Consider the following 15,004-nt stretch of genomic DNA (forward strand, 5'->3'; position numbering starts at 1 on the left):
CTTCCAAAATAAAGGAATTATGCTCCACTCTTTTCCTAAAACAACATATTACAGAGCCAAATCGTGTTACAGAAAATAGTAGCACTCTTATTGACTTGATTCTTTCTAACAGTCTTTGTATTTCTTAAACTGGTGTCATGGATTTAGGCATCAGTGATCACAATTTAGTTTATGTGGTCAAATAATTTAAAAGGCCAAAATTTGAACCTAAAACTATTAAGGTTTGTAGCCACAAGAACCTTGATTGAAGACGCTTTTCTAAAGGACCTCATGAATTTAGACTGGTCATATTTTAATAATTATGATGACCTTGATGAAGCATGTGATAAACTGAATAAAAATGTTAAAACAGTGCCTGACAAACATGCCTCTTTCAAAACACATAGATTTTCCGGCCGTGTTGAGGCATGGGTCACTGATAAATTATTAATAGCCATCAAAAAAGAGACTTCTTAAAACAGAAAGCGTCAAAAACAAAATCCATCAAAGCTTTCAAACAAAGAAGGCACCAGGTAATAGGTCTCAAAAATCAACATCAACATCAAAAACGAGTACTACAGTACTGTGAAAAGGTTTGTTGTGTTCGTGTAATGAGCGTGGTGCACACGAACCACGATAAAATCGTGTTCTTTATGTGTATAACAAATATTCAAACAGTCTATCGTGGCCACCACGCTAATATTATTATCTCCACGAAGGATCGTGTGTCCCAGGATTAATTTCGCAAGCTCCACGATTTTTATAGCCAGTATAATTTTTTTTTCTTTTTAAAAAAGTCTTTGATTAAAGTTAATTTGTTTCTTTTAGGTTTTATCAAGTTAAAAAACCATATTCGTAGTTTTTGCTTGGTGTATACTTTTTTGTCATGGACGCGATTGTATTTTTACGAATTATCATTTGTCCAGAAAAGTTAAATTTGTCTGCGGCGATAGAAATATTGCATTTTAAAAGTTTATAAACGAAAAGCGGCGATAGAAATGTTTTTTTAGATCGCATTTTAAAAGTTTATAATCGAAAAGCGGCGAAAGAAATGTTTTTTTAGATCGCATTTTAAAAGTTGATAAACGAAAAGTGGCAATAGAAATGGTTTTTTAAATCGCATTTTAAAAGTTTAAAAACGAATAGCGGCAATAGAAATGTTTTTTTAGATCGCATTTTAAAGGTTTAAAAACGAATAGTGGCGAAAGAAATGTTTTTTTAGATCGCATTTTAAAAGTTGATAAACGAAAAGTGGCAATAGAAATGGTTTTTTAAATCGCATTTTAAAAGTTTAAAAACGAATAGCGGCAATAGAAATGTTTTTTTAGATCGCATTTTAAAGGTTTAAAAACGAATAGTGGCGATAGAAATGCTCTTTTAGATCGCATTTTAAAAGTTTATAAACGAAAAGCGGCGATAGAAATGTTTTTTTAAGATCGCATTTCAGGCCTTGTCAGGAATGGCGTGCGATCACACGCGCCCACGCCCACACACGCCATGTTTGAATGTTCCTGTGCGATCTTCGCACGCCAAAAAAACACTAAATACCTCAGGCGTGCGCTAATCGCACACCAAATTAAATAATGTTCTGTTCAATGAAAGCCTACGGAAATAATAAAAAGTGCCGATCGCGAGTAAAGCTACACATCTTTGAGATTACGAGTACAAATAAATGTGAGTAAAATAATTCAGAGTGAGAGTACAATGCGAGTGCAAGTAAAATAAATAAGAGTAATCAATAATTAAACTACTCGCAAGTAAATCTTTAAAAATCATGTTACTCGCGAGTTATATTAAAGAAAAACAAAGACATTAATTTTAATTCACCATTTAATTTTTTTAATTTAGTTGCTCTTTTGAAATTAATAAATAAATTTTAAAGTGCAACTTTTCCATATCTAATTACAGTTATGGTGATCAATTGCCACATGCAGACTTTGCTTTCTGAATATTTTTCAACAAACATTGCTTTACAACTCAGACAACAATCTGTATAGTTTTAAAACATCGCCATAGAAACAGGACGTCACGTTTAGGGGGAATGTTTTAAGATTGAAGCAACAATAATAACGTGAGGGATTTTTTTATAAAAAAACAGTTTAATGTTCAATGATATATTTTTTTTGAAAAATATAAAAATAAAAAATATTTACCTCTAAAAAAATATTTACAAAAAAGTTGTTAACTGAAAGAGTTTTATGACTGTAACTTGCATGTTTTATAATTTTTCTTCGTTCTGTTGCTACGTCAGTTTCGTCGCAACAAATTACCTGCTTTTCAAAACATGGCAAAATTAGTGTTGCTGTATGCGAGTTCTATGATTATTCAAAAAAAAAATGGAACAAAAATGAGCAAACGCCATTGAAAATTATGCCGTGCGAACAACGCACGCCTCAAAATTATTAAGAAGTATCATGACGTGCGAAGCTTGCACGCCAGCATTTTTCTTCCTGACGAGGCCTGCATTTTAAAAGTTTATAAACGAAAAGTGGCGAGAAAAATGTTTTTAAGATCACATTTTAAAAGTTTCTAAACGAAAAGCGGCGATAGAAATGTTTTTTACATCACATTTTGATTTACGAACGATTAAAATCTATTATGTAGCTAGCTTTATGACAACGAATTAAAACAACAAGTGTAAATTTAATTTTTTGCTGTTGGTTTTTGTTTTAATTTATGATCTAATACGGTTTTACAATAGAAGTTATCTATAGTGGAAGTTTAATTTTTGTTCGTGTAGTACACGAAACATGATCGTGAGGTCCACAATGTCAAAAAAATATGCATCTTGGGCTATCGTGGTTCATGCGTAACATGAAATAAACACGAACCATGATGTTAACAAACCTTTTCACAGTACTGTATAAAGACGTTTTGCAGGACTTTCTAAAATGGCCAAAACAACTATGGAAAACCCTAAAAAAATGGTTCCTGATAAGTCAGGCAATACTCCCCCAATAAACGAGTAGTCCAAAATGATGGTACAGAAACATCTCACCCAAAAGAAATTTCAAACACATTCAATTTATTTTTTGTCAGTGCTGGTGCCAAACTAGCCTCAAAAATCTTTTTAGCACTACTAATGTTAACCACCTGTTAGCAGACACGAATTTCTGTGGGCTCTTATTGAGACCAAAAGTGTCGAAATAATAATTATTTTACCAACACTTAATAAAGCTACAGACTTGGATGGAATTGGTTCACGACTGCTAAAAGCAGGTTCGTTAGTTTTAAGTATTTGTTTATCAAGTCTTTTCAACAAATCTTTACTTACTGGTTATGTACCTAAATATTGGAAGACTAAAAGGGTCTCGCCTATTTTTAATAGTGGCAATAAAACAGATCCTAGTAATTATCGGCCTATTTCCATTCTGCCAATTCCTATGAATTTTTTTAAAAAGTTAGTGCATGAGCAAAGTCTGGATTTTGAAAACTCTTTTCCACAGAAACTGCAGTAGTCTATTCTTACTAAGTTCGACCAACAAAACTTTGTTTGTGCTGTGCTCATTGACTTTAAAAAAGCTGATCATAAAATTTTGTTAAAAAAGCTATGGTGTTTTGGCATCAGAGATGCTGCCTTTGACTGGTTCAAGTCCTACTTAACGGGCCAAATGCAGCTGACTCTTGTAAATGACACAAGATCAGATCTGCTTCATGAAGATGCTTTTGGGGTGCCACAGGGATCTGTGTTGGGCCCCCTGCTTTTTTCTTTTGTATATTGATGACTTAAACTCTGTCGGCAATTCAAACTACTACCATCTATATGTAGATGATACAATAATTATTTTATCCCATAAAAACTTGGATACCCTTGTCTTGCAGGTCGAGTTAGAACTTTCGCAAATCGACCTCTGGCTGAATAATAACAAAATCACTATTAATACGGACAAAAATGAAACAATCTTTTTTGGCAAACACAGCTAGTTAAAATAATTTGAGAACAAAACTATCAACTATATGGATATTCCTTTGAAGAGGAGCGAAAAAGTTAAATATCTCGGGGTAACATTTGATCAAAGAAAGAAATGGGAAGAGCACATTAATGACATAAATAGTTAAACATTCTAAATTTAGAACCATTGCATCTTGTTTAACGCCTCACACAAAAAACCTTTTAATTAATGTACTTGTCATGCCAAATTCAACTACTGCTCCTCAGCATGAGCTTGTGCCACCCAAGGTAGATTGGGAAAACTAGAAAAATGATTAAAATGTGTCTGTACCTATCTTGGGAAAGAGATTGAATATTCACTGAATAATTTACTCATCAAAATTGATGCCATATTAGTTTTCAAAGCCATGAATCACATTGCTCCTGATTATAGGCGTTCCAAATTCCTTTTGGCAAATAAATGCCACAATCATCAAACAAGAGGAGCTTCAAAAAACAGGTTCCCAGTGAAAACAATCCACTAACTTTAGCTTTTTGTGATTTTCTGGCCCAGCCGCTTTAAATATTTATTATTAAAATTATTATGTTTTTCGTCAAAATGTGGTAGCAAATTTTAAGTGTCACTCGGCGGCATTAATTTAATTATCTAGTTTCTAGGACTTTTGGCACTGGAACTGGCTTTTAGGGAAAATTAGTGAAAAACACCCTTTTTAATCATGGAATATCAGTTAATTTGGTTTGCAAATTTGGGTGGCAACCCTGCTTGGGTTGTAAAGGATTAACACGTTTTGCATCTAACATTTTAGGATGATCTTTGTGAGTCGAATGTCAAGCAAGGCTATGTAAACAAGTTGGCTGTTCAGAATGAGGTACTCATATTTTATTATCTTTTTAATTAGTTTTCAATCAAGTTATAGGCCCTTACAACAGTGCATGTAGCACTCAGACTTTCACATTAATATTTTAAAAGAGAGTATTGCATTTTGCAGATGGGGGTGATTTTTTGTAAATTTTACAAACTGCTGCCATGCATGTATAAGTGTTGTAAGATATTGTTTTAGTTATAAAATTTTTTATCATGTATGTTCGTTACCAGGTGGTTACTAAGGTGTAAAGATTTTTAAAAAATTCCAAAATATAATTAACTTTTTGTCCTCTATAACATACAAAAATATCATTTTAAATGCAGGAATCCCTTTACGACATTCAAATTTATAAAAAAAATTGTAAAATGGCCTATTATAGCCATGTGTGTTATCATTTCTAATCTCAATGAATTCATCAAATTAGTTTTAAAGCTGAAATCTGTTTGTATTAAGACTTTCTACAAGTATACCTTGTTTTATCACCTAAGGAAAAGAAGTTTCAGGCTTGCCTGCAATCACTTTTTGTCTCCCTCTGTGTTTCACTAGACCAAGAAAGCCCAGTGTTAGTAGGGTTAAAAGACAAGTTAAAATATTCAAGGCACTATTTGTGGTAAAAATACAGTACAGTGATCTGAATCTGCCGTATAAACGCTTTTTAGATTTGTTTTAAAATCTTCCACTTCGTAACATTAAGTTAAAAACAATAAAATAAATAACAATCAATTTCAGAAAGTTTCATGTTCGTTTCATAAAATGATTTGTAACTGATTTTTAAAAATGATGATGGGACCCCAATCATCATTTCCATTTGTATAGAGTGTGAAACAATGGTAGAGACAGTCCCTGGTATCAAACCTTTCCTTAGCTCTGGCAGTTGTTTGTCTTTTGTTATAAATAAATGGGTTTTTATGAGTTTCGCATATTAAAAACAATGATTTTGTAAAGAAATACTAATAATTTTTTTTAACTTTTAGTGATTTTAGAGAATAATAAAACTCTTTTGCGAAGTACCATATACTACATTGTGCAAGAGGCTATTTTTATTGTAATACTTTGGAACGACTTTAAGAAATAAATCTGAAATAAATTTGACATAGATTGCTGAAACAAATTGTGTTCCCAATCGCAAAATTAACAATGTTATTGCTTAAAACTATTTTTTGACATTCTTTTCGGACTTTTGACTGTTATTACAAAAATATACAAAAGGTTTGTGCGATTGAATAACGACTCTTTTACTTTTCTACAACCCTGTTTTGATACATTTCAAATAAGTTACTTCAACTTTTTAGCTGATTACAATCCTATTTTTATAATCGTCCAAGGGTTGATATTTAAGCTTCTTATAATCCTATATTAATAGTTTTCAAAAAAATTACGACTACATTCATCAAGCTTTCTACAATCCTTTTTTTATAACTTGGAAAAGTATGGCCATATTTTAGCTGTTTCTTTGATAGTTTTTAAATCAATGTGGCAACATTTTAGTTTTTTGCAATCCTGTTTTGATAGTTTTTAGCAGTTCACGATCCTGTAGGACAGTTTTTAAATAGACTGTGTCTTTATGTTTTAAGGCGCAAACCTAATAACTTCTTCTTGCAAAATAGATTACTAAGAGTAATCTTGCAACTTATTGCAATTTAAATAATGGATCGGGCTAAGCTATTATCTATCAATGTATTATTTTGAAAAACAAAGGCTACTACAATGTTGTTGTTCTATTTAACCACTCATGCAAGTTTTGCATCTGTGGTAGATTACATTTAGACTGTACTGTAGTAAAAAATAGAAATTTAAGGTGTTGTGCACAAATTGGATTTATGCTTGAAGTCGTTTTATGTATTTAATTAAGTAACCCATAGAATTTACATCCATTGTGACAACCATGAGAATATTTTTATGTGTATATCTGTACTTGCATACACCTGTACGTTGTATATACTTGACATTTTTTATTATTTTATAAAGTTCTTGACATTTCGAAACACTCAACTGACACAACGACAACATGTAAGTAATTTTTTTTGTAGGTTTATGCATTACAAATGTTGCACTAACTGCACACGCACATTTAACTGCACATTTGACTATCTTGACACAAAGATGTTTTACTGTAAAGTTGATCTAACGCTGAACTGGAATAACTAGTATATTTTAGTAAATAAAAGTGTACTTGTTTTTAAAAATCATAAAGTTTGTAGTTATCATAGTTGATTATGGAGTGTGTTTTTATACATTTTACCATTTTTTACTCTTATATAGTATGGCTCAGCAAGAGAAGTGTCACCAATGGCACAACTTTCCAAAGTAAGTCAGTTTTCTTTTATTATTGGATTGTTATCCTCCAAGTAAAAAGTTATTCACCAAATTCAATAAAATAGGATTAACATATTTTTGTTAACAACAACAACAAAAATAAAAGTTGAGAAAGGTTTTATGATTTTTTAGCTAATTTGCCTCTTGATCCTGTGTTTTTGCTGAACCTGTGTTTTCGCATGTTGATTAAAAAGACTAGCATTATCACTGGTCATCTTTTAATTCTAACAAGATTAAAAATTCTAACTTGCTTCTGCAAGAGTCTCAGAGTTTCATAAACTTTTTTTTTCTCTGACGCTCACAATAAAAATGGCAGGTAAAAATTAGCTCAAACGCTTAAAAATTAAAAAAATAAATTTTTCAGCATTAAAAAAAACTTCAAGAGTAAGCATACCTAAATAATTTTATTTTACATGAAAATAACGAAGCAAGTAATTACCAGGCCCATAATAAATGAGATAAAAAATTAACTCAAATATCGAATTTGGATTTCAAAGTGTGTAGTAGTTTTAGCAAATCAACAAATTTCAAATTTTAAGATGTTATTTAATTAACGCGAATTCTCAAAAAGGTAGACACTTTTTTACAGGTTCAAACTGAGAGAAAAAATAAAGAAAGAAAGAAATGTCTCCCCCCCTTTTTTTGTCTTTCTGTCTATATAATGCTCAAAATAAGATTACTGAAATGGGTTATCTTTGATGGTGTTTTCACATGTCTGTTCTCTTTTTATTTTTATTGATTAATTGCTGACAACGCGCATGGAAAAACAACAATAAAAACTGCAAGTTTGGCGGATATGAGGGGTCTCGGAGGATATGTGTGTACTGTATCTAATTGTAACAGAGGTCAACAAAGACCACAACAAACTGTCTAAGACAGTTTCTCGTAAATGTAGTGTGGTCAACAAGGATCACATAAACAAACTGTCAATCAATATAAGTAAAACAAACTGTCAACAAAGACAGGTTCTAAACAAACTGTCAACAAAGACAGGTTCTAACAAACTGCCAACAAGGACAGCTTAAGATTGATAGTTCATGAATAGCAAAATATTACTTAAGAATACCAGCATGAGTTTAAAATACACAACACACCCCCTCGACCCTGTCTTTCAGACCACATGAACGCAAAGTAAATATATATACAACGTATACAAAATATATACATCTCCCGTGTATAAATGTCCTAAAAATATTCACATTGAATAAAACCTAATGAACTAAACAGTAAAAATGCCCTGACGGGATGGGTGGGCGGTAAAACCACAACTACTGTTGGCTAGCACGAGCGAAAGAGGAATCGTGGAGCGAGACCGTGACTAAAAGAGCCGAACGAACAAAGTGAAGATTGGAGCCCAGGCCTGTGAAACTAAGATGGCAACCACAGCTACGCGCTACCGTACTAACGCCAGTCCATGTCGTTTAGCAATTAACTAAAGTTAAGTAAACTTAACTACCTTCAAAACTATATATCCTTATTTTGAAGGTGTTTTAAAGTTATTGTTAAGAAGTAAAGTTAATGGGGAATTTAATTAATAGTTATTTATTTGCTTCTTTATTTTTGTGTAATAAGCTATATCTACAATTTTTTAATCAAAAACGCATGCTGTATCTTTGTTTTGGCATGATATGCTAACCAAAAGATTGACTTTTCTTCATTCAACTAAAAAAACGTAAATCATAGTGGTTGTTATGGATAGCTGTATCAGCAATCCGGCACAGTGAAAGGGTGGCCAATGCACTGATAAAGTAAAATAAAGGCTGAGAACCTGACATTAAAATATAAGTTCTTAGTATTTATTTACCAATATGAGAAATGAGTGCAAAAGACAACCTCACCAGGAAAAAAGTGTTGCTTATTTTCTGACTGATCTCTTCCTTAGTTTGCAACACAGTTCAACAAGATCCTACTTCAAAAGCAAAAGTATAATACAGTCCAGGATACAAGAAAAAGATTACAAATTAATATTAAAGAAAACTTTTGGCATGTAAGTATCCACATAGGATGTTCTATTTGTTCTACAAATTAGACATTCTATGAACTTTTACAGAAATTCACTGATTCACAGGTAAATGTGAATTTTGGTAAAGTTAAACTAGTTTCTGTAAAGTTAAACAAGGTTATCGCGCTTGATTAGTGGAAAGTAATATGTTGGACTTAAATTATAGAGCTTAAAAAGTTGGTTAAAAAGGTATTTTGAATTTTTGGAAAAGCTCCTTTTGTTTTCAAGATATTTGCATTTAAAGAATTTTTAGCTTCCTTCAATCAAGCTGAAACAGTGTTTAATAAATTGGTTTTTCTTTGAAAGAAAATTTCATGTCAAGTTCATGTTATTTATGTTATTTAATTTACCCACTTCACAACTGCACTGTTGTTGTTTCTGTATGTTTTGTTTCGTTTCAGTGATGCTTAAAAAAAACATTATTTTGTAGGTTACAGCAAGATCCAAACACCACGTAGCACAATGGATGCAGGAACTAGCTGGAACCAAGCCATTAAGCCAGCTAGCTAAAAAGGTTGGTTGTTATTTTTATTTTTATTCTATAATGTATTATCACTATTTGGTTTATTTATTATAGGGCTTGTATAACTTCATTTTTCATTTTTTTTTGATTTGTAGTGGATTGTTTTAGAGAAAGAGTACAGCACCGCAGTATCCCAACTAATTAAACTAAAACTAAAAACTTATAAACTAAATATGTTCTTGTAAAATTATTCGTATAATAATGTAAAGGAAAATAAAGAGATCTTTTAAGATTATATTATAATGGTCAGTCAACCATGTCAAAAACATGCATTAATGACAATTAAAGATCACACTTGTTTTAAAACTGTTAAGTTGTTTGTGGTTGAAAAGTCAACATGAATATGCATTTTGTAACTGTTTACATAAGGTGAACACAAACCGACCCTTGGTGTTATTACATCACTGTTTTGTTACATTATCCAGTATGCTTTCTTGTTATGCTCCTTTATTTTCTAGGTTCCAATATTTAATAAGAAGGATGAGATATTTAGTTTTCTAGCAGATAATAATGTTCCTTTGTTTCGTGCCACATGGTTTTTGAAGGTATGTTTACATGTTCTGGAATTTAAGTTGAATTTCTAATACATAATTTGCCTTTGTTCCCCGCACGATATTGTATTAAGTAGGTTGCGTTGCATTGATTATGTTTGTGTCAAATAAGTTTCCTGACAAATAAGCTCTCAATACTGTAAATTACATTTATTTCCAGTATTCCTCTATTTTTTAAATTATGTTGCCAGAATTTTTTGTCTCTTCATAACTCTACAAAAACTCTAAAAGATACATTATATATCCTGATTATTTATTTGTAAGCATGTCACCTCAAATTAAAGACCACCCTTTAATTAAAAGCCACCTTTACATGCGCAGTCTAAAATATAAAAATTTACGTAAAAATTTTGAGCTTTACATTTACTGTAAATTCTTTATTATTTGCATAAGCAATATTCCTTTTATTTCTTTCCTAAGAAGCACTTTTTTTGTATTTGTTTAAAGACGTTTTGGTTTAGGTTAACGCCATAGCCCTAGCCACCACCTTTCTTACCATAGTTCTTTTCTCCTCGGTTTACTATCCATGACATTGTCTTATGGAATTGTATATTTTTTCTTAGATAACCAATGCTGCACACCAAAATAGCATATCCGAGAGCAAGACTAAGAAGAGACAAAACTTTGATCCTTATCCAGGTACATCTTTTTGGTTTTTAAAATAAGGTCATAAGATTTTGATTTGTGCAAGGATTTCTTTCCCATCGATGGTAATTTTGCTAATACGAAGTTGACCTCACATAACCCATCAAAATAATATCAAATAGCTGTTAAAAAAGAGTTAAGGGCCTTGCATGTTTCTGTGTATATAGGATCATTATATCAAAATTTGTTACTTCTAACACCCAAGATCTTGATGTACTTCATGCTTCTTGTATGTTATATTTTTCACATCGTTTTCACTTTTTAAATCTTTACGTAATATTATTTAATTTTAGAGTGGACTCAAACTATTATTAAGTTTCTCAGAGAACAACTTACCAAGCTATCAGATTACTATTCACAGCCATATACAAGCTTAAGTCAACGACCCCCATTGGAAATCGACACAGCTAACAAGCAATGGTCTTATGGAATTTTACTTGCTGAATGGATGATGAAGGTAGATGTTATTTTGTTATTGGTAGAGCTTTTGGATTGTTACTCTTATTGGTAGAAGCTTTGTTTTTCCTATTTTTTCTGGTATCAGTGACACAATGTTAAATAAAGTTGGATAACTAAAAACGTTGGATAACTTTTCACTTTGAATTTAATATATATTCAAAATTCTATTTCAGGAGGAACTGTTGGACAAGAATGAATTCTTTCAATGGGCTATTGAACTTATGAACAACAAAATAAATCAAGACGATACTTTGCTCAAACATATTTTACCTTTCATTCTACGGGTGAGTTTTTGAAAGTCATTGTGCTTCTTATCGCAAAAATGTTTGTTAGCAATTTCATTAGGAAGACGAAAAACGTTTTAAATGAAATTGCCTGGAGGAATCAACTGAAGAACATATAAAATTGATTTGTTCTCAATTTCAATAAAAAAAATGTATGGACAATGAATTAAAAGTTTTGAACAAAATAACAATAATAACAACGTTAACTGTCTGTGAGTTTTCTTTAATCCAAAGGTACATAAACAACATAATAACAGGTAGGTGTGCATTTTTTTTTACAGATACAGTACAGATTAGCTTTGCGTATAACTTCAACATTGTATTTTTTTGACTTCCTTTTTTCAGCATTTGGACACCATTGTTCAAAGTCAAGTTTTAGCTCGCGTATTGGCTAATTATGCAATCAAGAAATTAAATTTAATTAATACTTCAGCAGAAAATATGCAAAGTTTGAGGGAAGTAGATCAAGAAGGGAAGTTGAATATTCGAAGTTCCAGGTATTCAATTTCTGTTTTCCTATTTGATTTCACCTTTTATATTGCAGTGTGCAACAGTAGATAACGTAGATGATAGATAAATTGTTGGCAATAAATGCCAACATATTTTAGTAATGACAGTACAGCTTTGCCAAAATGCTATGTAACTTTCATTTTTATGCTGTAGCCCTGTTTTACCAATGTTGACAGAATATAAAGGCTGCCACCAACATAGATCAATGGTAACCATTTTATGTGGAATCATACAAGCCATTACGATAAGGTGCCCTGCAGCATTGATTTGGAGCATAGCAAAAGTAAATAACACGGATCCATCAAAATCACATATTTTGGGATCACCTCTAGATAAACTGCCATGTCCTCCAAGTGATTTGCTTATCACTTCAGCTGAGGATAATGAGAATGAAAGAACAGAGAAAGAACAGGTTTGTAAATTTTGCTTACTATAGTTTATGTGCTCAGACCATTGTATTTTGGTGTGTTAAAAGGAAACATATTACATTGCAGTGTTGTCAAGGACTTTGTATAAGGTTTATACAAACTTAGGCTGTAAAGACTTAATGCTTGACAAAGTTAAGACTTTTATAGGTTTATGTGTAATAAGTGTTTTAGTAAATTGAATAAAAAAAGCTCAGGAAAAGAAGCAGTGTTAGAATCCCCAGGGTCCGCAATAATTATGGATTAAATTTTTTCCACGTTAGAGCAGCACAGGCATGAAATCACTTGGCATTGTCCATAAAAAATGCGTCCCCTTTCAACATGTTTAAGGCATTGATACGAAACACGAGAATATATTGTCAGTGTTTTACTATACATGTAAACTAAACCAAAGTCAACTAATAATATAGGGATGGATGCAACAAATGACACAGAAGATAGGCCATACATAAATCAGGCCATAAATAGTAATAAATTAATTTCTTTTTTATGTAGATTCGATCTGCACTAAGGGAACGGGAGAATGAAATCAGGAATAGAAGTATTGCAATTGAAAGGCGATGGATATCTCCGTCAAATCAAGGCACCAAAACAGGTATGTCTAGCCCCTTACTAAGAATTTCGGTACACAGCAGATGCATGATTCAATTATGTAGCTGCGAAATGTTTAAAAGCATTTGGATAATATTTATATGCATTGTTTCTTAGCTGATGAATACCTGTTCGTGTTGGACATTCTTGATCAGACAAATTTTCATGAATCTAAATCAACAGGAATTGGTGAAACACTTCACGAATCCATATTCATGAACAAAAATGCTACTGTAGATTATAAAGTAGGTTGATTATTTGTGCTCCATGCACTATAACCTTTATTATTGTTAAATATACCTTGTTTTTTGCGAGTTAAATTGCATCATAATTAGAAAACTGATTTTTTCATTAAACCACATTTTTTGTAGGAGCAATTTGAAATTGACAAACCAATTATTTTGTTGCTTTGTGAATGGGCCACCACTGTGAAGCGACATGGGAAACATAGAAGTCTTATTGCTGCTACTATTATTCAATTGCGGCAGAATTACCTTTTGGACCAAGTAAGTAGGCTAAAGTAAAAGGAAATCTGAGTGTAAAAAGAGTGTAAAATTAGCATGTGTTGCAGATTCATGTTAAATTTTAATTTTCAAGTATTTGATTTTCAGGATCATTGTGAAAAAATTTGCATTTTGTGAGCAAAAAGAAAATTGTTGGACATGTTTGCACAGTTTACAAGGAGTTTGAAAAATTTGGGTACATGGACACAATATACCTCATTTAAAAATGAAAATCAATTTACAATTTTGTTGCCACAGTCCCAAAACTACATAATTAGGAACAATTCCTCTTGCAAAACACCCCACTGGGGGTGTTGAAAAGATTTTTATCTTCACATTTGGTTCGCCTGGTCTTGTTAAACATAAATCAATTGATGCATAAACTGTTTGCTCCCGACTTTATCTATTCCCAAATTTAGCATGCAACTTTTTATATTTCTTTTTGCGGTTACATTTTGTTGTTACATTTTTGTGTGTTTTTGTAGATCTTTAAGGATAGTGGTGAGAGCGAAAACAACATGAAACTTTCATATCCATATCAAGATGTTTTAATGGAATTTCTAGATACTTCAGCTCCAAATCCAGGTTTGTATTTAGTTTAAAAATTACACTCTAATAAGCTTCAGTAAGCTATTTCATAGTTCGCTAAATTTGACAATGGACAGGCATACTCATTTTAGTAAAAATTTAGACAACAGGCCATAGAATCAAAATAAATTCTTTTAAAATACGAATTATTTGCTTGGAATTGGTGAAAGTTTTTTTAAAAATTAAAGGATATAATTAAAAAAACTAAATTCAGTGCCTTTTGAATCTTGTGCTCCTTAAAAAATCTGTATGAAATTGAATGATAGTCATTTTATCCTATATGGTCCTGCTGTTTTGCCTACAATATTATGTGTGCATGTACAAAAAACTGCAATGTTCTGTAAACTTTGTAAACATTGGTCATTAATGGAACAAACAAGCAAAAATCACAATTACAAATTATTGATTAAACATTTGTGAAACATTTTTACGTACTTTTACTTAAACTTTAAATCCTAAGGTCTTGTTTGAAGTAGTGACCAAGACATTTGTGGTTGCGATTGACTTCATGCAAAACTTTTTTTAGGTTTTACTTCTGCGTACTTAGACACGTCTTTTAGACAGTTGGTTCTCCTATTTTCGGAGTTGATATCTTATGATGTGTTCAGTCATGATAAATACATGTGCACCTTGGTTGCTCGGGGTGATTTCTCACCTGAAATTCTTAGAAAGATTTCATCATGCCGTGGGTTGCTACAAAGTGAGAAGAAAACAACCACAGTAGGGAGGATTTTTAAAAAATATTTAGACTATTAATCTTTTACATTCTCTGCCAATATCCTAGACACAAGTCTTAACACTAACTTAAAGTGTTTGTTTTCTTTTCTTTGAGTACTACGTCTGATTTGCCTTGTGTCGTCCCGCAAATGG

At 31.8% G+C, this 15,004-nt stretch overlaps 1 protein-coding gene across 4 annotated transcripts in view; it reads left to right on the forward strand.

Moving 5' to 3' along the window:
• Window positions 1-15,004, forward strand: part of LOC130636471 (mediator of RNA polymerase II transcription subunit 12-like protein) — a 31,095-nt gene that overhangs the window by 1,648 nt on the left and 14,443 nt on the right. For 3 of the 4 annotated variants that reach the window (XM_057446209.1, XM_057446208.1, XM_057446205.1), the window contains 16 exons: window positions 4,678-4,740; window positions 6,706-6,747; window positions 7,000-7,044; window positions 8,936-9,040; window positions 9,486-9,569; window positions 10,037-10,123; window positions 10,693-10,768; window positions 11,068-11,231; window positions 11,407-11,517; window positions 11,863-12,014; window positions 12,181-12,439; window positions 12,948-13,047; window positions 13,161-13,288; window positions 13,415-13,549; window positions 14,032-14,131; window positions 14,661-14,854. In XM_057446209.1, coding sequence (XP_057302192.1) covers window positions 4,678-4,740; window positions 6,706-6,747; window positions 7,000-7,044; window positions 8,936-9,040; window positions 9,486-9,569; window positions 10,037-10,123; window positions 10,693-10,768; window positions 11,068-11,231; window positions 11,407-11,517; window positions 11,863-12,014; window positions 12,181-12,439; window positions 12,948-13,047; window positions 13,161-13,288; window positions 13,415-13,549; window positions 14,032-14,131; window positions 14,661-14,854 — 1,845 coding nt within the window. The remainder of the gene's footprint in view (window positions 1-4,677; window positions 4,741-6,705; window positions 6,748-6,999; window positions 7,045-8,935; window positions 9,041-9,485; window positions 9,570-10,036; window positions 10,124-10,692; window positions 10,769-11,067; window positions 11,232-11,406; window positions 11,518-11,862; window positions 12,015-12,180; window positions 12,440-12,947; window positions 13,048-13,160; window positions 13,289-13,414; window positions 13,550-14,031; window positions 14,132-14,660; window positions 14,855-15,004) is intronic. The other variant, XM_057446207.1, reaches the window with a different exon arrangement.

This window comes from Hydractinia symbiolongicarpus, chromosome 3 (genome assembly GCF_029227915.1).
Source record: "Hydractinia symbiolongicarpus strain clone_291-10 chromosome 3, HSymV2.1, whole genome shotgun sequence".
Classification (NCBI taxonomy): domain Eukaryota; kingdom Metazoa; phylum Cnidaria; class Hydrozoa; order Anthoathecata; family Hydractiniidae; genus Hydractinia; species Hydractinia symbiolongicarpus.